The 25206-nt window shown below is 55.2% G+C and overlaps 7 protein-coding genes across 7 annotated transcripts; 2 read left to right on the top strand and 5 right to left on the bottom strand.

The window, feature by feature from the left end:
• Positions 1 to 151: 151 nt before the first annotated feature.
• On the bottom strand, positions 152 to 3617 carry SCP_0704320 (hypothetical protein; the record flags this gene model as incomplete). Its single annotated transcript, XM_027760357.1, has 8 exons — positions 152 to 184; positions 245 to 379; positions 437 to 581; positions 637 to 703; positions 756 to 1319; positions 1380 to 2269; positions 2326 to 3109; positions 3200 to 3617. 8 exons carry the CDS (start codon positions 3615 to 3617, stop codon positions 152 to 154), a joined length of 3036 nt encoding a protein of 1011 aa, XP_027616158.1.
• A 363-nt stretch (positions 3618 to 3980) lies between these two features.
• Positions 3981 to 5195, bottom strand: SCP_0704310 (Uncharacterized urease accessory protein ureG-like; the record flags this gene model as incomplete). The annotated part of the gene is made up of 6 exons (XM_027760356.1): positions 3981 to 4175; positions 4237 to 4305; positions 4359 to 4630; positions 4683 to 4753; positions 4810 to 4888; positions 4946 to 5195. 6 exons carry the CDS (start codon positions 5193 to 5195, stop codon positions 3981 to 3983), a joined length of 936 nt encoding a protein of 311 aa, XP_027616157.1.
• A 1704-nt stretch (positions 5196 to 6899) lies between these two features.
• On the top strand, positions 6900 to 7690 carry SCP_0704300 (hypothetical protein; the record flags this gene model as incomplete). The annotated part of the gene is made up of 3 exons (XM_027760355.1): positions 6900 to 7303; positions 7377 to 7545; positions 7613 to 7690. 3 exons carry the CDS (start codon positions 6900 to 6902, stop codon positions 7688 to 7690), a joined length of 651 nt encoding a protein of 216 aa, XP_027616156.1.
• A 493-nt stretch (positions 7691 to 8183) lies between these two features.
• On the top strand, positions 8184 to 8471 carry SCP_0704290 (hypothetical protein; the record flags this gene model as incomplete). Its single annotated transcript, XM_027760354.1, has 1 exon — positions 8184 to 8471. One exon carries the CDS (start codon positions 8184 to 8186, stop codon positions 8469 to 8471), a length of 288 nt encoding a protein of 95 aa, XP_027616155.1.
• A 325-nt stretch (positions 8472 to 8796) lies between these two features.
• SCP_0704280 (Uncharacterized methyltransferase) lies at positions 8797 to 9797 on the bottom strand (the record flags this gene model as incomplete). Its single annotated transcript, XM_027760353.1, has 4 exons — positions 8797 to 9042; positions 9113 to 9210; positions 9266 to 9500; positions 9573 to 9797. The coding sequence occupies 4 exons, from the start codon at positions 9795 to 9797 to the stop codon at positions 8797 to 8799; spliced, it is 804 nt and encodes a 267-aa protein (XP_027616154.1).
• A 5166-nt stretch (positions 9798 to 14963) lies between these two features.
• Positions 14964 to 17062, bottom strand: SCP_0704270 (hypothetical protein; the record flags this gene model as incomplete). The annotated part of the gene is made up of 4 exons (XM_027760352.1): positions 14964 to 15614; positions 15673 to 16819; positions 16880 to 16942; positions 16995 to 17062. 4 exons carry the CDS (start codon positions 17060 to 17062, stop codon positions 14964 to 14966), a joined length of 1929 nt encoding a protein of 642 aa, XP_027616153.1.
• Positions 17063 to 18248: 1186 nt separating this feature from the next.
• On the bottom strand, positions 18249 to 24442 carry SCP_0704260 (hypothetical protein; the record flags this gene model as incomplete). The annotated part of the gene is made up of 11 exons (XM_027760351.1): positions 18249 to 18918; positions 19432 to 19711; positions 19857 to 19906; positions 20098 to 20317; positions 20482 to 20573; positions 20681 to 20828; positions 20887 to 20969; positions 21050 to 21121; positions 21209 to 21584; positions 21639 to 23282; positions 23344 to 24442. 11 exons carry the CDS (start codon positions 24440 to 24442, stop codon positions 18249 to 18251), a joined length of 4734 nt encoding a protein of 1577 aa, XP_027616152.1.
• Between the last annotated feature and the right edge of the window lie 764 nt (positions 24443 to 25206).

The following is a 25206-nucleotide window of genomic DNA, read 5'->3' as shown; positions in this document are numbered from 1 at the left end:
TGGATAGCGGAGATATCGATGAGAGAACAACACACAGAGGAACAATCAATGAAGGTGGGTTTGGTTAGCCAAGGGAGAGTCCATGAGTGATATAGGGACAGAAAAATGCATGGGTCAGCTGGGACAGACGAGCTTATAGCTCAGATGTGGCTCAAGTGCTCGAGTCGCCAGCCGTAGACACGCCCTGTAGAGTAAGGGAAGCTCATTTAAGGATGATGCTGTCGTTGAGGGACAGAGCACTCACTTTTGTTCGGCAAGCTGGACAATTGTTGCGCCCCACTTGCAGCCACTTGTCAACACAGTCCATATGGAACGCGTGCTTACAAGACATGAGACGAAGGCTGTCATCTGATCCGTATTCGTCGAGACAAATCAGACACTGCGGAGACAGATGGAGTTAGACAGCACATATGACGAAAGCACTGAACAGACGTACTCGCTCAACGCAGTTCGACGCTACTCGCCCCTCCTTCTCATACTCTATGAGGTCAGATGTTTGAATGATCCGCAAGCCAGAGTTGTCGATGTCTTCTTTTGTCGCAACAGGTGGTTTGACTTGTCCAAGCAACTCGGCAAGTTCCCTATCATGCACATTGGGTTGTAAAAATCGACCTCATCGACTGATGAGATACGCACCATAACGCCTCATACGAGTCCAAACTGTCAGAGCCAGTGACCATGTGATGATTTGGTGGATAATACCCTGAAGAGCAATATTAAGAACGCGCTGACCCAGTGCGGGACATGTTACTGACCTCCTATCACATAGATCAAGAAGGTCCTCGAGCCTGTCGCCTCACTCGTTGGCCGCCCACCAGAGCCACCTCTCCGTCCGGGACGTAAGGTCCTGAAAGCATTCGCAGCACGTGATTGCCATGTCCTGCCACGAGGTGGGTGCGCGGTGCCTTCGCCTGGTATACCATCGAACGAGCCCGCCCTGCTCTCCGCCGTTCGTATATCTTCTGGCGAGAACACAGCATCCGCGCCACCGTGTGCATGCCCTTGAGCTTGACCCATGTCAACGGATTGCAAGCCAACGACAATGACAGGCACCACGACGTTGGCGTTCGGATCTGTCGATGTGGACGGTGTTGGAGCAGAATCGGAGCTTTCAGAAGGCGATGCCGACGAAGGATCAGAAACGGAGAAGGTAGGGGAGGGAGGGTGTGGTGTTTGAGTGGTAGCGTCGCCTTCAGGGGCGGGGTTAGGGGGCAATCCAACGCTCGTGCTAGCAATATGGACCTGGGTCTGGGTCGCTGGTATTGGCTGGAAGCGATACAGGCGCCAAAGGTTGATGCCTGGCGCCCTACGCTCACCCTCTGTATTTGGAACGCCCTCATTGAATGCACCTGGCCGCTGATCAACACCGAAAGGCGTACCAGTGTTAGGAATCGGTGTAGGCGTACGCCGCGAAGGCTGAGCACCGTCATCGCCGGCGTCGTCCATGGCCTCATCACCATCATCTTCTGAATCGGATTCATCGGAGTCGTCCGCCAGTGGGGGAGGCTCGTCATTGTCGTCCACTTCACTTGAAGGCTCGGAGCGAATTTCTTCCGATGCAGGTGAAGCACTGGCCGCAAGAGGGGAGGGATCGGCGACAGGCTCGGCCTCAGCCTCCTCTCCGGTTTCGGTATGTACGTCCGGAGCACCACCTGCCTCGTCACTTGGCGGGGCACCGTCTTCCAGCAGTGCAGTCCTGAGATCAGCCTGAAGATTAATGAGGAATCGTTCGAAGCTGTCCTCAGGTGGAAGAGTGTTATCTCCGCTTTCCGGTCCGGAGGCTGTAGCTGCACTTCCAAATGTTGTCGACGATTCTACATCATCGCCTTGTTGAGATGGTTGAGGGCCCGTGGTGCTGTCGCCGTTGAGGCCTAGTCCGATGTTGAGCGCACGAGCCATCTCGGCGAGCATAAGCTCCCCGGGTCGCATCCGCGCATCACCGTCAGACGCAGCGGCCTGCCCATCAGAGCTGAAAGGAGAATAGCCTGGGTTGCGCGAGTTCAGCCCGAGACGGTCCCTGAAGCTTTCCCAAACGTTCCTAATCCGGTCACGACCATCTCTTTGAGCTTGCGCAACACCATGAGGATTGGAAGTCGGATGAAGACCCAAGCCAGTGAGACCACCTAAGCCTGCAAGATTACCGAGACCCGCGGTTGGAGTTGGAGACATGGGACGGTTGAAAGGCTGGGGAACATTATTGGCTCCGCCATTGACAGACATGGCAAGCCCAGGAGAAAACAGAGAGGCAGCTGTGGCAGCAGCAGCAACGCTATCGCCTGCATTCAGTCTCAAGTCCAGTGCATCCAGCCGCACTCAAGAACATACCTGAGGAGAGTACCGAGGACGTCGATACTACCTGGAGACAAGGGTCGCGGTCGCCCGTCGCTTTCGGAACTTTGAGAGTCGTTCTCTTCAACAGAATGACCGCCCATATATGAGTCTGCTACCGATGCAGTATCGTGAGTGATATTGGAAGGGAGATCGGAAGAAGCAATAGAGTTGCGGGGAGGAATACCCTCTTGTGATGCGACACGATTAGCATCTGAAGACAGTCTTCCGGAAAGCATGCTGCCAGGACGTGGTATGAAAGCAGAAAACCTGTTTCTGCCGCCTTGCCGTTCTTCGCGATTGCGACCACTCGAACTCGGAATGGAGGCAGATCGTCTGAGAGAAGATGCAGCCGGGACAGAACTGAACACCGAGTTTGGGCGGGGCGCAGTCGAGCGTGCTGGTCTTGAGGACGACGACGGTGCTTGCGTACTAGGGGCGTCTGTTGTGTTTACAACACCTTGGACAACCACCAGCGTTCCTGGGGGCGGGAACTGGCGGGCGAGTTGGGGTGCAGGTTCCGCAGTCTGTGTAGTTTCAGCAGTAGCGAGGTCCGATTGAAGTCCTTCATCATCCATATCGTGAGTTTGAGACACGATGCCTGCAGTACCAGAGGCTTCAATGGCATCGACACCGTCTGCAACTTCAGCAGCTCCTCGGTGGACCTCCTCATCACCTGTAGATACTTCGTCACCAGCAAACTCATTTCCTACAACATGAGATGTTTCCTCGGACTGGACGACAGCATCCCTACTAAGCCGCTCTTCTTCAGGCAGTCCTCCTGGACCAACATCAGTAACGAACGGCATATGGGGAAGGTAGACAGGCAGAAAGCAACCAATGGGGCAAACAATAGTAAGATGTAACACACCGATTGGCGAATCTGGCACTGACGAACCATGTGTCCCATTGTCATCTGGAAAATCCGGAGGGCCCACGCTATTTGTCTGCACAGTACTCACTGGTGCAGACTCTGAGAGGTCTGCTAACTGAGTAGGTGCCTTCGACCACCGCCTTGATGAGCGCCAGCGCTTCTTGGGAGGCTGTGTGCTATCTGAGGACAGAGAAGCAGAGGAATGCGAACTCGGTATCAAGCCCAGTATACTGTGACGCAGAGACGAACGTCGAGAACGTTTTGTTGAAGTGGAGGGAGGGGGAGGGATGGCTGCAGCCTCTGAGGATGGTTGACTGCTGCTCAACTCGGGCTGTGCAGTGCCAGAGGCTTCGGCGTGAGGCGCCAAGGGGGAAGACGTGGAAGGTGGGCGTCCCCTGGACACTGACTGACCCATGGTGAAAATGAAGAAAAAGAGAGACTAGTGAAGTGATAAAATAGGTTGATATACACGTTTCAGTCGTAAGAAAAAAGCTGGAGTGGAGAAAGAAGAGTTTGTGATCTGGAGGACGTCGTCGTTGGCGATGAAGCTTGAAGGATGCTGACTAGGCGCCATCTCGCCACAGTGTAGTCATATGTCACAGAACCATATATGGATATCAGTCAGTCCAGGTTTGCCTGGCTCGAATTTCGTAGTATACAGTAAGATTACACTCCCTCCCGAGTCTCTGTCTCGTAAACGATCGCCCGTCGGATTGGAAACGGACCCGATATATGGAGATGTTGCCAGAAGGGACTGACAACCATTTCCGATTAATTTTCACTCCTCCGAGACTGCCCCAGGAATTCCTGGACTGCCGGCAGCCCTCCAGGCAGCCAATATAAGGTCGACAATATCATCCACTCCTTTTGCTTCCTTTACGCTCGCGAAAACAGTTGGACCGTCTCCCCTCATCAGCTTGGAATCACGGTTCATCACCTCGAGAGAAGCATTGACAAACGGTGCCAGGTCAATCTGAGTATAGACAATGACATATACATTTAGTCCGCCTGCAGAAGACGAGGCGGAAGCACACCTTGTTGATAACCAGAAGATCCGATTGAGATATTCCCGGACCTCCTTTCCGAGGAATCTTATCACCTCCCTGGAGAGTTGTTCGTTGGGGGCAGCTGTTAAATCTTCCACAGAGGTGCTCACCGAAACGTCTATAACATATATAATGTAATCGGCCAGCTCTCTCGAGTAGTTTGCAGCGAGGTTATCTCCGCCGCTCTCGACGAAGAGCATCTGGCAACCGAACTTGGCCTGCAGGGTCTCAAGCGCACCCATGTTGGCGCTGATGTCTTCACGGATGGCGGCGTGAGGACATCCACCGGTCTCTATGGCGAGAATTCGGTTAACAGGAAGCGCATTGTGCTTGATGAGGAATTCTTGGTCTTCTCTCGTGAAGATATCATTGGTTACCGCGGCTGAACCAGCATTATCAGTGTACGTTTCGCGAAGGTAGAGGAGGAGACGGACCGATGTTATACTCCTTCCGCAATTTCTGGCAAAGCACAAGCGCTAAAGCGGTCTTTCCAGAACCGACAGGACTGGTGCCAATCGACGATTCAACGCCCGCATCACTGTATAATGCGAGGCAAATTACCCGCCGATGCCAATGGTGAAACCACGCTCCTCGAAATTTCGAGAGCTATAGTTAGGCATATCTCGCTCTGCATACTTCCCTTACAAGCAGGTGTGAACATCAGAAAGGTAGACTATATCGTGTGAATCATAACTACCTGGATTCTCGAGGTGCTCGTGGGTGTGCCCGTGCTCCCCAGCGCCATGACTGTGTGTGGCCCCACCAGGTTCATGGGTATGTGAATGGGGAGCCTGGCTTGTAACCGAGGCCGAGAGATTGTTAATGAATTGCACAGTTTCGTTCTTCATGTCGAACGTCCGTTCCAAGGCGAAGAAGGCGGCCGATAGCGACTCCAGACTCGGAGATATTAGAACCAAGATAAGATCACATCGATATCGTTCGATCATCGTGTCTCTCTCCGTCAAGTTGCCCTTCCTTAAAGTGTTAAGTACAATATCACTCACCGCAACAAATTAACAGCTCTCGCAGTAAAATCTGCGCAACCAATGTTTTGTCTTTATGGGACTCTCCTGTGTCTCGATCGTCTGTGGATCTCACTGGCAGATCATGTCCAGAAGCCACACTCGAACTTGCTAGTGCAGGCTGCTCACTTGCCTCTTGTGGTCTAAGTAGCAGTACTATTTTCGGTCCTGAAACGGTATTATTATCTAGGACGCACCTCCAAGTGGCAAGGATCTTCTACAGATGCTGACGCTGTTAACGAAATTGGGACAGACGCCTACAGACGCCTCCCGCATTATTACCGCATACGTCGCCGGACCATAATAATCAACGATACGCGCATCTTTCTCATGATGTGCGAGCGCTCTCGTCAGATACCCTGGGAGTAAGGTCTGGTTTTTTTCCTTAATCTCGCCACATCCACTACCAAGAGGCATAATTCTTGTCAAGAAGGCCTGCCTCATCATGTCTCATTCCGACGCAGAGATGAAAGGGATAGGTGCTCCACCCCCGAAGGATTCCCCGTGCATTTCCGTAGATGGCCCCACATTCGCCAGCTCGAATGGCTGGTCCCTTCCATCTCCAATTCAACATCAGCTCGCTAGTCCAGGTATGTGTCAGTAGCATTTTCTAACATTTCGCTAAGTCTCAAGAACAATTCCCAGAGCTGTTGAAGTCGAATGCCATCCCAAACAACCTGCCTGATCTTGATATACAGACTCGCCTTGTTCCTTGCATTGTACGACACAGTTCCAACGGTTCGTCATATCTCTTATCCGGCGACTCTGCACTGGAAAGTCGTCCAATAAGTGGTACCTAAGCAATAGAGTCTGCACATTCGCTCGATAGACAGGCGTCGAATGAGGGCGCTTCGCCCACCACTTGTCGCCCGCGCACATCACTCTCTGCCTATCGCCCGCCGCGTCGCATGACTCTGCAAAGCCTTAAACAAGGTTAGTCTTAACGTGGTTTTGAAGGGCATTCTACTATGGCGCAATGAATCCAGTGGTCAGCCAATAATTCTCCTGCAGAATTATTGACTGCCTTGAACCGATATATATTTCCTGTGTTTCCATTCTCTGTAGCATCCTAGCAGCGGACCGCCACTGCAATCGGCATGGTCCGCTACATAGGATACATACAGATGGCAGCACTTGGATGGTGTTAATGTTCAGTGTTAAAGATGTCTTTCACATCGTACGGTCTGGATCCTGATACTGGCATTCCGCAGCTGCCCATAGAATGTCCTGGCATAGCAACAGTGAACCCACAGTTTTGTCATCCACTGCACAGTCTGGCGAAGCTTCACTTCGAGCACCCGTCTCCAACCAGCCAAACTTTCTTCCTGGCTATCAAAGGATGGACCACAGAGCCCAGCCCTCTCACGCTCCCCTCCTCAGTCCCGTAGTCCGTTCCCTCACCGCTTCTTTGGGTTTGGGCGTCGCAGTACCCATCCGAAGGAAGAGCCATTTGTCCCTGTTGACCCGTTCCGCCTGCGCATGCGTTGGCTCCGCCGCGGTAATTTGAGCAGACTTCCAGAGCCTGTCCTACAAGGGACCGATGACGTTCGTGACGACTCGTCTTCCCCGTGCCTCCCATTCCCGGTGTTTTGCTCATCCATCCTGCGTCGTCGTTGACATAGACACGGGATGGCAGAGAGAAGACGCTGGAAAGCTTTCGCGACCTCAACCGACACCGTTATCATGGACGTGCTCCCGTGTCAAGTGTATCTCTGCCTCCTCTTATGGATTCCTGCTGTGTATTTGTCTCGTGTTGCGCGCGTCTTCGAGGATGCTGAGGTGAGCAAGCCCGACATACAGCGGATGATCAACGCGTGCACCCCAGATGAAAGCAGCGGAGCCACTCCGACAGATGGTGGGAGCCTGCTGCGGCCTATTTGCAGGCCTTCACTGCCTTTGCCTGCTACAGAAGACTGGAATCCGCCTATGGTCTCTCCTGCGCTAGTGCGGTTCAAGCATTCTTGGGAGATCTTTATAGACTCTCTGCTCCGAGAGTGGAAGACGCTGAACCTGGTATCGGCTTTATTTTGCACGTACGTCTCGAGGAACTTGCATCCCCGTAATTGTGTGAGATATACTGACAGTGGAAATTGTGTGCTATGCCAGTGCCATCCTCACGATGTTTCAGATTGAGGCTGCGGCGAACGACTCCTTCGCTCGTTCTGCGGCTCTTTTCTCGCTCGTATTTGCACTTATGAGTTTGTGCTATGGATGCGTTTATATTGTCCGATTCGGCGCTATGAGAAGCATGGGCAGAGCATCTCGCTGGGCAGAGGTTCGTACTCTTTTAGTTCGATGGGAAACCCCCGGAGTATCGTATAACTCAACCATGCCCCATGTAGGAAGCGCAGAAATCTGAGACTGCGGTATTCTGGAATATCTGGAATCTCCTCGCCACTCCCGCGATATGGCTGGCCTAGTCCATGATACTTATCCTTCTGCATATCCATTCTTGCTTTCGTCTGGCGCACTGGATCGATCGCCGACGAAAACCCGCCCCCACCGCTGACACGACGGGCAATGGTTCGGACAATCTATTGATGGAGGCGGATTGCAGAGATGGAATTGTCTTGATGAACATCAACTGTCCCTTGCGCTATATGGGTGGATAAACGTTTAACTGCAAGGACTAGTTACTCGAAGGACAGTTTTGCTATCCTCTGATCGCTTTCCATGTATGACAATTAGCCTGACAGGCTAGCGTCTTAGGCCAGACCTATCCTGTTGTCAGAAAAACTTTCTTCGAGTGCGCCTCAAGAAGCTCAGACAGATGCCTTTAGGACAATTCCCTCTCTTCTATCCGGCTGAGGCTGGCGGTAAGCCACCATTGCCTGTCGTGTGAGCACCCGTCAGGCGCTTGTTGTTCGCACTGCGATCACCGCCGTATTCGCCCTGGGCATCGTACATTTTATCATGATCTCGACCACGTTCGTATCCTATAGCGAAGTACGTGGGAATAGGCGGAGAGAAACAGACGACGGCGCGAAAGACGACATCGCCGCTAACGAGGATGCTCGCCCGGACGAATGTGATTGGCACAGTGAACAATGTGAGAAGGCGCGAAACCCTACGCCAGCCTCGAGGTTCGTGGAGCTAGAAGAGCTAGGCAGTGCGTGCCAGAGCACTGCAGCGGTTTTTCAGGAGGAGATGTACTTGGAGAAGCTTGCAAAGAATGCGACACAGCCTAACGGAAGAGCCTAGAGATAAAGTTCTACGGCGACGAGGTGATGAGGTTATAGAACACTGGAAATCGTTGACGAGCGCGTAGCCTGCGGCACACCGCCAGCCGGTGATCTCGCTTCGAGTCTACAAACTGTACCGTTAGATTGTTATGCTGTTGTTCATCGTGCTTTTCTGCTGTATATCAATAGAAATATCTCGGCAATTTCAGGCAGCAACGTTGCTTTGTTGTTGTGCTATAGCATTGTTCATTTGTGCGACTACCGAATCTGACATAGACAATGAATCAGCTCGTTTCGGGCCCACAAGACAGAACCCCACAGTCATAGCAGTGCGGCCGCGTTGCTCAGATCGTCGCGACGACGCGCAGACGCACATACATGATGGTCCACCTCCCCTGCTCATCGCAACAGTCGACGCTGCATATGTCCTCCACTGTGCGCATGATCTCCTCTGCTTCCTCGTCTCCCATGTCACGCATCCAGTACGGGCGGCTGAAGAGACGGAGCCAATCGCATAGCGAGCTCTTCAGCGGCGTGATGCGAGGATGCAGGGAGATGGATGTGACGTGGAAGCCGTGAGTCTCCAAGAGCTAGAGAGTAAGATGTTGTAAGCATTCCAATAGCATGCATCATGGACCACGTAAGAATTCAGTGATTCACCGACTTGTAATACCCAGTTGTCGGGAAAAACCAAGGATCGAGTTCATCGGGATGGTATCCCTTAGTACGAAGTACCTGACACAAAGCGGATCGCACACCTAGGCGTATCACTTCATGCGGGATTTTTGGCACAATCAACCAGCTCACACTCACCGACGCAATTCATGTAGCCGCCCATCTCGATAACAAAACGCCCGCCAGGCTTAAGGACGCGCTTCGCGCTCTCAAGAACACCAGCAGGATCACGTTTGCACCAATGCAAGGCTGCGTTGGAAAAGACCGCGTCATATCCTCCCTGTAGATCGGAGGACCATTCACTCGGGAACTTCAGATCCTGCGCATCTCCAACAAATGCAGACTCGACTCCATTGGCCTTGCATTGCATGATCTGCAGATATTTGCTCGTATGAACGCGTGCGGTTCGATGGCAAAAGAAGGAAAAGAAAATGATGAGGCGCACCATACTCTCGCTGCTGTCGAAACCGACCGCCATCCCAGTGTCACCGACCAGCTGCTTGATCTGCAGGGTCAGCTCTCCGCTGCCGCAACCGAAGTCGATGACCCTTTCTCCAGGTTTCGCATCGAGGAGACGAAGGATAGGTGTCGTGAACTCCTGTGAATACACGAATGACGCAGTCGTGTTGTAGGTTGATGCGGACCATGTATCCTCTGGATTATTTGCCATGTTTCTCACAAATTAAAGGTGACTGCATAGATGGATATTGGATATCAGCAAGTGCAGGCCTCGAGCGATTGTTGTTCACGACACTGCTTCAGCAGAGCCGTCGTTATCGCGCTGCGCGACGTATAACCGATCTGACCCTTGCGCGATGCATCACGAACCGCATGATATCGACGTCAAGTCATAGGCGACCATCCCAGGCCTTGTTCACAAAATTCGGACAACAATTACATCGACCCAGAGATTTCTCACCTAGTTGGAGTCAAAATAATGACACGATATAGCCGATCACGAGTAGAGGATATCTGCGCCGAGCGTGTTTGGTACAACACACTCCTCGTACATATATTCCTTGCTGTGACTCAAAGGCCCATCAAGAAGAGTTGAGTCAGTGTACGGTATCTCGGACGATAATCGACGTCGTTCTCACCTCTCGAAGCTCGCCAAAGCCCGAAAAGCCGACGACCGTTTTGTGCTCGCTAGTCTAAATCCAACAATCACTATGATAGAAGAAAGTCACCTTCCCAATCCATTCGACTTCCTGACCGCAGCCTCCACAGCCTCCAAACTACGCGTATCTCTCGGCATATACAAGGCTACACAAACCCAGGTTAGTTTCCGACGTGTACAGACATAGGCATGTCGACTGAAAGATAGTGTCAACCTGGACGGCCGCGGCGGCAAGTAGAGAATTTCTCATAAGCGCCAGCGCACGAACCCGCCGCACGCGGGCCGGCGACTCAACGATCCTTGCATGTCGACAACGCACCTCTGATTCCGAACTTCCTCTCCCGGTTGGACTAGGTCTTCAATTTTTAGAACATGTTACTTATTTTTCCTACTGTGCTTTTTGGGCTCTTGGTCGAGCCATCTGCATCAAGCCGTTGAACCTTTGCTAGGTCGCAGCGTTGACAACCTAATCGCTTCATTTGGTTGAATTCACAAGGTAGGTGCCAATGCACAGCTATGCCGGTCACTCGAACTGCCTGACGCTCATTCAAATATTACCACAGTCGCATTGATCATCTCAGCTTCCATCGCGACAGTACCCTTAATCTCATAGAGTTCATTTTATCGCGAATACTATCCACCCGCACACCCTACTTTTCTGCAGTGCCTCTCGACCACATGCAATGCCCTCTGCGGTGCTCTCGGAAAGGACTCATATGCTGAGGATAGTCGCACAATGCTGATTGCAGCTCTGCAGCTACAGCCTCTCACATCTGATGTCCGCATCGCGGATCCAAGGCGGGCTTGCCTCGAAAAGGGAATCAGGTTTCCTTTCTCGTCCGAGACGCCAGCTTCAGTGGCTATCTCATCCGTGAATGACCCTTGCACAATCTCTGTCAATTTCCAAGGCGGCAAGTCTGACAGATGAGGTATAATTATGATGATCCACTCAATGCGGCTCTGAGGCCTGCGATATCATAGCAAGAACCTCACACTGTACCATCGTCACCGGCATCTATTTCACGCTGCGGTATCCAGTACGTCTGCAGCCCGTATGGACTCTTCCGCTGAACCTGATCTAAAAATCTAGACTGACATCCGAGCATCGCAGGAGCCCTAAATTTGTTCATTGCGCATCCAGATATCCTCGTAGATTCAGACCGCGCCTAGCGCATTGGTGATCTAAGTACGCACAGCAAAGCATGCGATATGATCTGAGACCGTGTCTCCGATCAGGCTCATCAGGATCATACCAGCTGGACGGTCCTCACTCCAAGTTACAATCACCATCTGTGCAAAAACAGTATCCACACTCGCTCGTCGGCTGAGATGAGAGTGGCTTGTACATTATATCCGCTCAGACTGTGCCTTCGCCACAGATGAATTAGGGGAGAGTCCGCGGCGCATGGTTTAGCCTCCTCGTCACTCCCTTGCAATGGCACAATCCATCCATCAAAGGCTCTCCACGTCGGCGCCCATGAATTTCATCGGTGGCGCACCGCGTGCCCTTGGCCAGACTCTGACCTCTCAGAATGAGTCCCAGCTTACGCATCAAAGGGGGTCACTGGCAGCGTATAGCACATAACGCCTGCACCATTCCTGACTCACCGTCGCATGACCAGCACAGGAGCCAGCCATCAGGAATGGACTCGGGATTACACCATGATGGTGGGTACGAATCAGCGCCCCGCACCCATCACCGTAACGCGCAGCGGTATGTAGTATTGCCGCGCGTTCAATGCAGCCCACGGTGCGTCATCATCAATGCACACTGATTCACTCAGTAGTCGCTGGTGCGACCGGCTCCCGCGCACCATCATCTGCCCAATAATCAGCACGGGATCACTCTGCATGGGATGGCGCAGCGAACACGTACTGGCAACCCTAATACGCGGAATCAAAGATAGCCGCCACCCTCCTCGCGCAGAGACAGGAAAATGTTGCCTTCAGTCGGGAGCGACTCCCACGGGCCGTAATGCGACCTTCTGCCGCGTTCCCATGAATGCACGACGGAGCGAGCCTTATTCGTTCCGTATCTTCTGCGCCACCGGAAAGTGCAAAGCGAGAAACGCCATAGGCTTGCTGCGAATCCACGTGGTGGTTCTTTGAGCTTCTTGGATCCAAAACAGATCAGCGGATGTGATACGGAAGATTGGCCACACCAAACCTCGTCCAAGGTAAGTTCGATGTACACCTTGTCCGCCAGTGCAAGTAGCGGTTCTCTTACATCTCAGGAACAGAACAGTCACGTTGATCTGATATCAGGGCTTTCCCCTAACAATGCAATCCAGATGGGCCCGCGATAATGGGGAGCATAGTACCAGTGGTACGTAAGTGGAGGAGATATCGATGAGAAAATGGAGGCCTCTGCCGCTCCACTGACTGGATCGCCCCAGCCGACAGAAAATGACAATCGGAGGCGTGGCCTTGGCCCGGTGGCTTCGTGCGGGATTATGTACTGCGCGGCCATGTTCGTCCAATAGGCATTCGGCCCGTCTTGTATACGTGCGTGTACCAACTCTAGTCCCCGGCCCGCCGGTCTGGTGACACATTCTTGACATTGACAGTGTATTCGAGGAGAGTCGTACTCCTAAATCACAAGCATCCATGCGCGTCCACGCCAGAGCGCCCGTAATCCACCGCGGATGAAATCCGCAAAGGCATTGGAGCATCCACCAACCCGCGACACGTAACACGACCACTCCCACTGGCCACCGTGGTGGCCCTGTGTGCAATTATGCCTGTGAGCTAAAGCCGCCTGATCAAACCCAATCAAAGGACAGCCGCTTCGCATCAAAGTCTCACCGCTACCACAGAGCTGCGAGCTTTGAGTCTAGCACTCAGTCCGGCATCGGACGCAGGCCAGTACACGCTCTGCGTGCCGCGAAAGCCCTTCGCTTCCCAGAAGTCTCCAGGTTCTCCAGCGTTCCGTCCGCCCGGAGGCACCCGCTTCCACTCGAAGATTCCACATATCAAGTCGCCGGGAAGAAGGAGAATCAGAGAGGGGATCTCGAAATCTGCAGAGAGACCAACCAATAGAGGGCCTGCTAGGATAGAGGCGGCACAGTCTCGTCACCATCCAGATCTCGCACCCACCTACTGCGAGTGCTCATGACATTGCAGGACTCACGACGGCGGCGTGAAAGGGCGTCCCGCCGGAGCAGGGATTGCGCGGTCAAAGTTCCGTGGACGTCGCCTGACCGACCGGCCTCCGAATATGGTCGTCCGCGCAGCGCTGCATTCCTCCGGATCCGCAACGTTCGCATCTTTCTCCATCCTCATCCACTTCTCCTTCCGCGCCGACCCGCGGCCGCAACGCAACTGCCACCGCAGCCCGGTCGCCGTGCAACGACCAGCGCAACAAAGGAGAACAATAGCACAACTGAGTCCAAGTAAGCCTCCCCCCACCCAAGCCAACAATCAGTCCCGCTGCGTCCGCATTACGGCAGCGGGCCCACACCCTGAGAACGCGTGCGCACGTTTCTCGCTCCACCTCCGCGCGCACAGAGACCTCCGCGTGCACAGAGAACAACAATAACTTCGCCATTTCATTTCATTTCAGCAATCAATTCAATTTCCACGGCGCGTTGTACTCCAACAAAGGCATTGGGACGCACCGGCCAAATCCGGAGTGCGCACGGCGGACGATAAGCATGCCATTACGGCGACGGTGGTGCCGGCTTCGCATCGCGAAGCTGCATGCAGGGAAGAACGCGAAGACGAACACCCGGGGTGGGAGGGCACGGGAGGGCAATCGCCCAGTAGTGATGGTTGGCCCCTCGCGGCCTGGAGCATGCGAGCTTAAGCCTATGGGCGTGGCATGTACGGTCGCGAATTCGTGCAGCAGAGTGCTCGGCGCCCAGCACTCAGGACGGGACTTGCCCGGACTCGCGTCGGGCGGTACCAGGCTGAAGGCAGAGTTCAGACCTGGGTCGAATACAAGGACCTACAAGGCGACTGGCCCACGTACGTCAACGCGCACTGCCAGCCGAGGGCCCAGTTCACATAATTGAGACGATAGAGATACTGTAGCGAAACCGACCTTCGCTTCACACCCTTGTGAACCTACATAATCGGGCGCTTGTCACACGTCACAAGGGGTAGGTCGCCGAAATGCAATCTCGAGCGCTAAATTCCCAAATTTGGCTTCCCGATGCCCAAGGCGCTTGCGTGAACGGCATGTCACGGGTCACACAGTGTGAACCCAAGGTCGTAAGTTGCAGACACGCAGCGAAGCGACGCGTCCTTGTGCTCCAAGAAGCGCGATTCATATTGTCTCGTTTGTATTTCGTGCGTCTAGGGTATTAGCGAGTACAGTAGCGTACGTACGAACGCAGGCACCGGTCCAACAGTGTCCAATAGAATACCAAGAGGCCACGATCGAGGGAGGGAAATGCGTGGGCGAGTGCGCGGACACCCGCGGGGTCGTAAATAGCAAAGACACGGGCAATATGACAGAGGGAAAGAGCAGGCGCGACGATGCGGACAGACACAGGACGGGTGCAATTTAAATACACAGGCAGAGACAGCTTTTCGATCGATCAAGAGAGAGTCAGAGAACACAGTGCAAAAAGACCAAGAAAGTGAGAGCGAGGGGAGACGCATATTAGGGGATATACTTTACTCTACTTGCTTTCGGCAGAATATCAATCGAGTCCACGCTCAATACAGCGACAGCGACAGCAGCGAGTTCATTCACGGCACATACACCCACTGGCATCATTGTGGCGACGCGTACCCCGAGCCCGGCTGCGGTGCAGGCGAGACGGAGCTCGCGGAGAAGCTATACCGCTCGTCTCCACGCGCATGGCTCTGGCCGGACCCCATATACGACCCGGACTGCGTGCTCTGCGAGTACAGCGAGTGCTGCGAGTGCGGCTGCGCGCCGAGGAACGACGCCGAGGACGGCGAGCTGTTGAGCGGCGGCGCGGACATGGGCACGCCGAGGTATGCGTGCGAATTCGGCGAGTGCGACGCGTGGTGCGACGAGTGGTGCGAGAGCTGCGCGTGCGGGTGCAGTGCGCCCCCACCATAGCTCAGTCGGCTGCTCGTGTACCCGGACTCGAGCCCGTACGGGCTCGAGCCGTGTCCGTGTCCACCGAGGCCCGCGTTGGCATGCGAGGACGAGTATGAACGTGACATGCCGACCATATGACGCGTCTGCGAAGGGTCGTGCAGCGGCTGGAGGGACATCGGGTAGTAGAGCTGGAGCGAGTCAGACGGCATCGACGCGCGCCGGCCGGAGTCGAGCATGGCAGCCGGAGGCAAGGAAGCTGTGGTCGCAAGGGAGGTAGAGCGCGACGCGAAGGGCGTCGTAGTGGTGGGTCCGACGCCAGGACGGTGTAACGGCGCGAGAATTCGGCGACGTGCCTGCGGACAAAGCACTTTAGTAACGCATATATCGAGGTTATTAAGGAGGAAAACCGACGTTTATCATCCAATTTGAAACTTGAGACATGCTGAGGCCCGTGGCATTGCAGAGCTGCTTCTTTTCCTCTTCACTGGGATACGGGTGATCGGAATGGCGGTGGAGCCAGTCCTTGAGGAAGTCCGTGACCGGCTTAGGCAATTTTCCGCGCTTGCGCGGAGGGCGCTCGACAAGGGACCCGGGGGCAGGCATCGCCGGACCAGCCGGATTGGTCTCCTGAGGAGAACGAGACGGAGAGGACGCGACGGAGATGGCAGGCATGGAAGAGGATGGAGTCGAGGGATAGGACGTGCTCGACGCGGGGGGCATGGGGAAGTTATCAGCGCTGGGGAAGGTCCACTCGCTCTCGGACTTGACGGCACTCTGGGCGAGGGAATGCTTATGCTGACCTGAGATGCGCGTGACGCCGCCAAAGAACTGCTGCTGAGAGAGAGGCCCGCCGAGGGAGGAATGGCGGACGGAGTCGTCGTACTTTTGAGTGGGCGCGCCGGGGGTGGAATTCGGGCGAACGATGGGAGATCCCCAGTGGTCGGTGTCCGAGGAGAACGTGGAGGAGAGGCCTGAAATACTTCCACGGGCAGCGTCAGGAGAGAGCGGGGAAAAGTTGAAGGAAGACGCGCTGGTGGAGGAGAGACCGGTGCTGGAGATGGAAGAGTACTCCGGGAGGGACGGAGGGTAAAGCCCGAGCTGCGTGTCGGCGGCAAGGCGGGGCCGGGCGTCGTCTGGGGCGTCTGGGGGCGGGAACTGGTACGCGGAGAGGTTGGAGGAGGACTGGCTGGGGCGGTGGGCCGGCTGGGGGAGACGGAGGCGGGAGGCTGGGCTGTCGGAGTAGAGGGTGGGGAGGGATGCGCGTCGGAGATCGTAGCGGTCCTGGAAGGCGGTGGCGAGGGACGGGAGCTGGACGCGAGTGGGGTCGACGTCGGACCTGTCCTCGTTGTCGGCGCTGGGCTGGGGGGAGGGCGTCGTCGGCTGGGACCACGGGTTCGGGTCGAGGGAGACCGCCGGGCGGAGTTTCTTCTGGAGCGGGGAGGGGGCGGGGGAGGGCGGCCGCTTCTCTGGACGCGAGTGGAGGCTGCTGCTATCAGAGGTGGCGGAGCTTGACATGCGGCGGGACAAGTAGTCTGTCTCGTCGTGGTCAGACGCGTGGCTGGGGGGGCAGAAGCTGAAGGTCAGACGGGGCGCTGGGAGGGAGGAGGAGGGGACGGACATTACGGGAGACGCCGAGATGTCGTGGACGTCAAAAGAGACGATCTGAGACTTTCCGTCTTCGCTGTTGAAAAGGTGAGTGATGACGGGGAGAGGAAGAGCGGCGGGAGACTGACAGCGCAAACTGGAGCTGCGCGACGTTATAGCTGTTGAGCGGATGGGGGGCAGCGGGGTTGTCAATCATCGAAAAAGGCAAGCGAATAGCTGGAGGTGCGCGTTCGACAGACTGGGCAGTAGGGAGAGATCGAGAGCGGAACGCGCATATTTATCCTTCCCTGCATGCATCATCGCGCCCCGCGCCCCTCCTCTGCCTCCCCTTTTGCGTTTTTCAGATCCTGGGAAACTCCACCAGATCCAACTGGGAAACAACAGACGCGTCCCCCCCTCGCTTCCACTCCCTTGGCTCCCCTCAAAGGCGGTGCCCCTCCGCGCCATTTCCAGTGCAATTAATCACCGTCGGATCTCGTCCGCCCAATCCGGTAATCCCAAATCCAACCATCCTCCCGGCTTGCATCGCCCACGATCGACTCTCTCTCGGCCCCGCCTACCCGCGATTTCGTCGGATAGCCGCTCTGACTCTGCACACCTACCGCACCCTCCTCGATGCTCTGCGCCCCAGTCGTCCGTAGCCGTAGCACCAGCCGTCGTCGTCGTCAGTCGCCACACACCGCAAATGGGCATATTAGACTCCACCGTGATTGTACCCACACTGAATCCTCTCTTTGTGCAGAACCAGGCACGTTTCCCAGCCGATAACTCGCCGCCGCGGCCTTCATCTCCGGCCCGCTTCCCCGGCCGCCCGGCCGCCATCCTCACCCACCGTCGCGGTCCTCACGAGCCACTTTGATCACGCTGTGTCGCTCGCGACCAGTCCGTTGCCAGGCGCCGTACTCATATCCACCGTGTAACCCTGTCTTTCTACCTGTCGACGCTGCCCGTCGCGCTCATTGTCTTCATTGATCTCCCCTTCCGCAGCGCCACCACCGTCCTTCCTGCCTTATCCTGATCCTCCGACCACACAACTTGATGATCATGCTGGCATCACCCACGGACGTCCTCCCACGGACATGGACGTATGATGACTCAGCTCCAGTCCTTCTCGCAGATATCACGAAGCATGTAGTTTGTTCGAATGCACACACAAACACGCACACACCGCGTCTCGACGCGAAACCTCTAAACTCGAGTCCTGACAGAACTCTGAAACACTCTACGAACCGCATTAGATCATGCAAATCGCCCGGTAATCGCGGACTATGAAAAAGCCAATCTACCCCCGGCCTTGCGCGCCCATGGAACGGCGAGCGCGAAGACGACAACTGAGCGCAATGTCGCCGCAGCAAGCACCCACTGCAACTCTCTGTGAAGAGCTATCGTGCGCGGACACCGAGGCCAGGTGCAGATAAACGCAGCCTCTCCCGTGTTCCCAGCACATCAGCGATGGCGTCCCTGGCTGGCTCACCTCTCCCCTCTCGGCCCGTCTCACGAGCACCCTGCTTCTGCAGCTTCCCCAATACACCCACACCTTCTGCCCCCCCGCACTCCCTCCGCTCCTCGCCCTCGCCCGCCACGAGCTTCCTCCCCTGCCGCGCGCTCAGCACCCCGCGCAGCAGCTGCTCCGCCTTCTCCCGCTCCTTCTCGCCCACCTCCACCCCATCGAGCATCCGGATCCGCGCACACGCGCGCATCACCAGACCGCGATACGCCAGCCGCCCGACGTACGCCGCGTCAGGCAAGTCCCGCCGGAACTTCGCGTCCAGGTCCTTCCACGTCGGCGGCGCCACCACGCTCGCGTCTGCCTCCGCCTCTGCGTCGGCCCCCGGGCTGTGTGCGCGGCGCGCGGGGCTCGAGCTACCTTGCGGCGGCGGGCTCTCACCGCGGACTCCCCTGGCCGGCTGGCAATCTTCGCGGGGATTTTGCGCCTCATTGTTGCCGATACCGGCGCTCCGGCCATGATTCCGTTCATCGGAGGGCTGCAGAGCCCCGGGCACGTCGCGCACGAGCAGCGGGAGGTACCACCCGAGCGTGCACGGGTTCATCCTGCGAGCAATACACGTTAGCCATGAAAAAAAAGCACTGTGTGACATTCCAGAGACTCAGATTCTGAACACTCCCAAATCCAGACGGGTACGTCACCGCCAAGGATGTGCGCCAGGGACCATGGCAGAGAACAAAGTACGAGCAGGCGAAACACGGAAGTTTGGCGCGAAGATGCGCCGCGGATGCATCAGGCAGGCACACGCCCGGAGGAGGCAAATCGCGATCGGACATTTTCAGTCATCGGAAGTGCAGTTGCCGAGCGCACAGGCGCCCTTCCCGGTGTTTGGCGCCGCCCGATGCGCCACCGGCCCGGATAGGAAGTCTGGTGGCGCGCCGAACGGCGGCGCCGCGTGGACAGGTCTACCATACAAAGGGAAGAATGGAGCGCATGAAGGGCAACAAAGGAACGCGTGGGCGATGGGAAGCGGACCCCGCGATGTGATGCCCAGTGAGTCACCGAGAAGGCAATTGAAGCGAGCAACAACGCTGCAGCGAAGAATCACGAGCACGCACCTGAAATCAATCATCTCGAGATCATGCATCCCGTGCAGAATCCGGACGAGCTGTCGCGCCTGGGCAATCCGCGACCCAATCAGACTTAGCTTCCGCAGGCGCGTGAGTCCCGCGAGGGGTCGTGCGTCTGCGAGGAAGTTGTAATTCAGATTCAGGACGCGCACATTCGGGATGAGCCGCGCCAGCTCCGCCGGCAATGCAGTGAGACGGCATGCTGCGGCCTCAAGATACACCAGGTTGTAGCACGGCTCGGTCAGGAAGTTTGTGTCCAGAGGATTACCTGCAAGATATGATCCAGGGTGAGCGGTACGTAATCCACTGCGATTCGCCCGAGATTATCGCGTGGGCCATACGGTGCAGATAGGCACCAAGTATGGACCCGCAGCGGGACAAGGAACGTAGGAGGTGGAAGGGATTGCACGCACCGGAGAGGTACAGACGCTTCACGTCGCGCACATCGTATATCGAGAGGGACCTGTATCAATCCGGAAATCTGGGTCAGCTCTTTGATTGCACCGCCTTGGCCATCATATGTTATCATCGCGGCCAAAGAGGCTCGGACGCTACCACAAGAGGAGAAGGAAAGGGCGTGGACCTAGACCCGGTCCGTCATCACGACGATTGGCCCGTAATAGCAAGCGCACGCAAAGAGTATAGGTCACTTACAAGCCCGTCCGCCCGCTCTGATTCCGCAGGCTGAGGTTCTCCAGCTTCGTCAGGCGATATGCCTTTGTGATCGTGCCAAGCATATTGTTGTCTGCATAGAGCGTGCGAAGGTTGGGAAACGGTGGCGCATTCAGCCGTTGCAGCCGGTTTCCGCTCACACGCAGGATTCTCAGCCGAGGCAGCGTGCCATCGAACTCCAGCTCTGCCAACGAGTTGTTATCTGTGAAAAACCACGGTGCAATCAGTATCAGCGGTGATAATACGCGCTGCAAGTGGTGCCAGCAATGGCTGGATCAACTACGTCGAGGAACTTATCACACAGGAACCAACAAAGGTCTTCCATGCTTCTCTCGTGATGAGAAAGAAGCTGACGAAAGGACTCACCCAAATTGAGCGCTACCATCGCAGGGAGTGATACCAGCCCGGCGACCTCCACTAGCCTGTTCTGGCTGAGATTCAGCATCTCTAACCGAGCCCTGTCAAGTACGACAGTTGCCGTAAGCGAACATGATAAATGCATACACCCAGCACGGAATCGCAATATTGTCCGCCGACCCCGCTGCCCAATAATGAGAGGACGCACCAGTGGCAACGTTTGAAATCAATTGCGCGCAGGACGTTCCCTTGCAAGCTAAGCTTTACGAGACCATCCATCTTTTGCAAACCATCGATGCTGTCAATTTTGTTGCCATCAGCTCGAAGCTCTCGCAGGTGGCGAAGGCATTCCAATTCTAGGATAGTGAGATATAACTTCAGATACGACCTCCTGAAAATTTACCGTGTACTCACGCCGCAAGGAATCAATGTGATTCCGGCTAATGTCCAAGCTCTCGAGGTTGAGTAAGTGGCTGAAAGACGTGATCCCGGTTAATCTGTCCCCAGGCCGTTCCGATGAAAGATTCGGTCATTCGACCATTAGTTTCTAGTCGCCGAGGAACTGGATCTGACATACGAGTTTGACGCAACGGACAGTGACCGAACAGTCCCTGGGACGCCACTTAGCCACGATAACTGGTTACCGTTACTGTTATCGTCAATCGTGAGTGTCGGCGGTCGTGATTTTGGCCCCAAAAGATTTAGGTGGCGTTGAAGAGGATATCAAACCACTCACACAGACAAGGAATCCAGCCGTGGTAGGAACTCCTTCAGCCGTGCGATGCTGTCAACGTTTTTCTTCGATAAGTCGATAGAGGTCAGCTCTTCCCAGTACGGCTCGAACGGCTGCACGTCTGTGATCACTTGGACGAGACGATCGTGGGCGACACCGAATGAACATTCTGTCAGGAAGGTGCCATTGGCACTTCTACTGGACGACCGCGGCGACTTCAGCGGCTGCGACCGAGAAACCACTCGCCGTGAAATTCCCCTGCCTGCACCGCCGACGTTGGAGGGGATGCTGCTTGGACGTCGTGGCTCAATCGGATGCAGTTCATCCGCAGGTGTTTTTCCAGCGCTACTCGTCTTCGAGGGAGATTCGTCACCCATGCCTTGGCAAAAATACGTCAGACAAGTATGATAGAGTCTCATTAAATATCACCAACTGAGATCCTCCAAATTATCCAGCATGTCTGCTATTCGTCTCGTCCGGGCAGAAGGTACCAGTATGGCAGCACTCTTGTTGGACCCACTCGCCAGGGGACTATCGTCTTCAACCGTGATGTCTGGACTTGGTGCATTTCTGCCAATCCCCAGAATTGGTCCGTCCCGTTTACCGTCAGAGAAACTCACAGATCGGCGGTGAGCTAAGCGGTTTGCTGGCGTGCGATTCCCTGAATTGTTTTTCATCGCTGACATAGGCGTGATGCTGTTGCTTTTCATGGCGGACCGGATCACGGGTGTAGGTGTGAGACCTGCCGACGCCCGTGCGGGTGGAGTGGGTGTCCTCACGGATGATGGAATATGACAAGGCAGGACGTTGGAATCCTGGATCGCATGCTCAGATGCGTGCCCGTTGGAATTTAGGACAGGATCGCCATAGACGTCATCTGAATCGTCGGACTCGTCGTCAGAGGGTCCCCTCATTGCGGTCGTGTCCTCGTCCTCTGAGTCGGTGTCATCCGGGTCAGGCTCCTCTCCAGCCATAGCTTGAACCAACTCTGAGGACGGCTCGTCGAACGAGAAAGAAGTTAGCTCCACCTCCTCTTCGTCTTCCACTTCAGACTCAGTCTCTACTTCGTCGATCCTACTTTGCTGGAAATCTACGGAGCCTTGGTCGTCCAGCTCGTCCCGCTCGACAACCGGCCTGGGCTCCTCTTCCCCAAGACTCTCGATATCACGGAAGGGATCTTCGCTGTCATTTGCCTCCACTTCGGCCGGAATCTCGATCTCATGGTCCTCAGCAGGTCCAGTGACGGCGAGTGCGGTATCCTTCACCCATCTCATCATGACTTTGTCGAAGACCATTTTGCCTACCCTGTTGGGCAGCGTAGGCACATCGTCTGGCGTTATGCGGGTTATTTGCTTCGGTCCCGGATGCTTGACAAAAGACGCCGCGCTTCCTGTTGTGAGTGTGGTGCCCGACGCTGTGCTTGACGAGACGAATCGCGTGAGGTCTTCGTTCCGACCACTGCGGACTGAAGACGATGGGTAAGCAGGACCATCCTCCGACGGAGGTGCGAGAAACCCAGGGTCCGAGCGAACGTTACGCGTATCTGCCGGAGAAGAAGGCGCCGTTGGAACGGTCGTCACCGTCACGCCGACAGGAGGGGCAGGAAACTGTTCCAACAGATCTTGAGAGTCAAGCGACACATTAGAGACTTGGTCCGCAAGTTGTTGCTCAACATTGCGAATACAGCTTGGTCTACGCAGATGTTTGCGCGGGCTGGCACTCTTGTTTGAGCGTGGGGACCTGCTTGATACCACTCGTGAATTAGGCTTCTCTTCTGGGACATTTTCTTTGCCATTGCGACCGGGCATTGGGAGCTGCGTAATTTCCATGCAAGGTGCAGAAGGTGCAGACTTTTCTTCATTGTCGTTACTTAGAGTCATATGGGATAACTCGGTGTCCCCGGAAAATATTCGCTTAGAACCCTTCATGTCCCTCTTGATTTGAGCCATGAGGTTGGCGGCTTGCTCTCGATATGCAAGAGACGAATACGTCCCCCTGTTTGAAGTCGACGCTGTGCCAGTAGTGGAAGGCGCCCTGCTGACATCAGCATCAGAAACGCCGGAAGGCCGCGCCATCGCTGTCGCATGTAATTCAAACTCTGCACAGACAGGTAGATTTTAACGGGGGATGGCACTCACTTTTCGAGGTAGCATTAGGCGTATCAAGAGCCGGAGAGTTCTTGCCTTGGGAATCGGGAGACCGGGCAGTAGCGACAGTAGACACTGTCGAGAAGTCACGCGCCTGTCGGATCTTCTCCATGAGAGACTTGGACTCGCCAACGTAGTCCCTTCGAAGAGTCAAAGGTCGCATGATCACAGCAGCTCCGTCCCCTCTGTCTGAGTAGTCACTGGCGGGACTGAGCTTGATACGTTTGATACTGCGGAGGCGCGAGGTGCTTACTTCCCGCACTGGGGACAAGCTGGTTGGAGAGGCCGCATCAGCGGACTGACCACTGCCACCGGAGGGAGTGTTCACCGCGATGGAGTCCACCATCGCAGAGAGATGCTCGCGAGTGAATGTATCATACTGGAACTGGAAGAGCCGCAGGCGGGGGTCGGTGAGAGGGGCATTCCAAGCACTCGATCCCAGGTTGGGAGCTCCAGGCGTGCTCTGAGCCTCTGGAACCGAGGTCATTGGATCAAAAGGACTCCGGCGAGGCATCTCGAACGTGAATTGGCAGTTCAATGGCGCACCGCTGCTGGGCGATACCGACACCGCAAGCCCTTGCGAGATAGCTCCTGAATCCTGCCACTGATCCCTCGAAATACCCTCCGATTCATCTTCCAGGTGTTCTGCCTCATCTTCCCCGGGAATATAAACCTGCGACAGCCGTGAAGGCACAGGCGGCACCGAACTTTGACTAGATGGCAAGGGTGCTGGTGTGCTTGATGGTGGGGAAGGAGGTTCAAACATCTTCTCCAATGCAAGAGGACTGAAGAAGTCTTTTACCATGCCTTTCTTGTTCCGACCTGGTGTCTGTGGCAGCAATGGAGCAGCGGGGACGTCCTCTCGAACCAAGAAAGTGCCACCTGAACTCGAAACCGGCGACGACGTTTCCAAGTCGTCATTGCGAGCCAAAACTGAGCCTATAGGTTGTGTTAGCGATAGATCGGATGTAGTGCAGTTGTAGGAAGAGTTTCTGGCCACGGAGTCGTCCGCCTCGTCTTGATCGATCCATTCGTCTTCAAGCTCATCCGTCTGCCATGCTGGCCTCGCAGACATCAAGGCGTCATCCATCGGCCTTCAGGGTGTCGCGAGTAGGTGATAATGTCGATATGTAGATAGCAGCTAGAATGAGTTTCGCGGCACAAGAAACTTGAAGTAACGTTCGCGTTGGGTTGCACGTGATCGCGGGTGTTGATCCAACTGTAGGTCCGTATTTTGGCTTTATTTGGTCGTGTCGCCAGCCACTTTCGCGTCTCTGTCGGTCCTGGTGGCACTGGCACCAGTCACAGGCTAACAGTTAACTTAAACCTCTCATCTTGCTCCATGATGCTGCTATGTACAGAAGCCTTTTTAGTGGCTTTGCGCGGACACCATCTTTCAATTCTAGTTTATGCGCCTCTCACACGCTTTCTGCATGCAGATAATTCTCCCCTGGTTTCCGATACTATTGTACGCAGCTGTTCTCCACCAAAACTGTAGGCACGGGAAATTCTAATATGTCGCCTTCTGTGCGTTTTTGCGCAATCGCCCATCACGCCCACCTCAATCTTCAACCCTTGTCGTCAATGCTGTGACTAGCTGCCTTCAGAGCCCATGTGCCCTCATAGCTACGAATATCCTCTTTGTACGTGCATAACTTCGTTTTGTCTCCGACGGAGCCATCTATTAGGCGGGCTGAGCAATTGACACCTTTACTTTTCCTCAACACCAGCTTCACTCAACCTTGTCTCTGTGACGATGTGGCGAGGAGAGGTAACAGCGATGCCAACATGTTGAATCATCTTTGAGTTCAATTGCATGTCACCGGGTTTGAGTTCAAGTTTTCGCTGCTGTAT

This window comes from Sparassis crispa (assembly GCF_003851025.1).
Source record: "Sparassis crispa DNA, contig_000006F, whole genome shotgun sequence".
NCBI classification, from domain to species: Eukaryota; Fungi; Basidiomycota; class Agaricomycetes; order Polyporales; family Sparassidaceae; genus Sparassis; species Sparassis crispa.
This window is presented reverse-complemented; position numbering and strand designations above follow the sequence as displayed.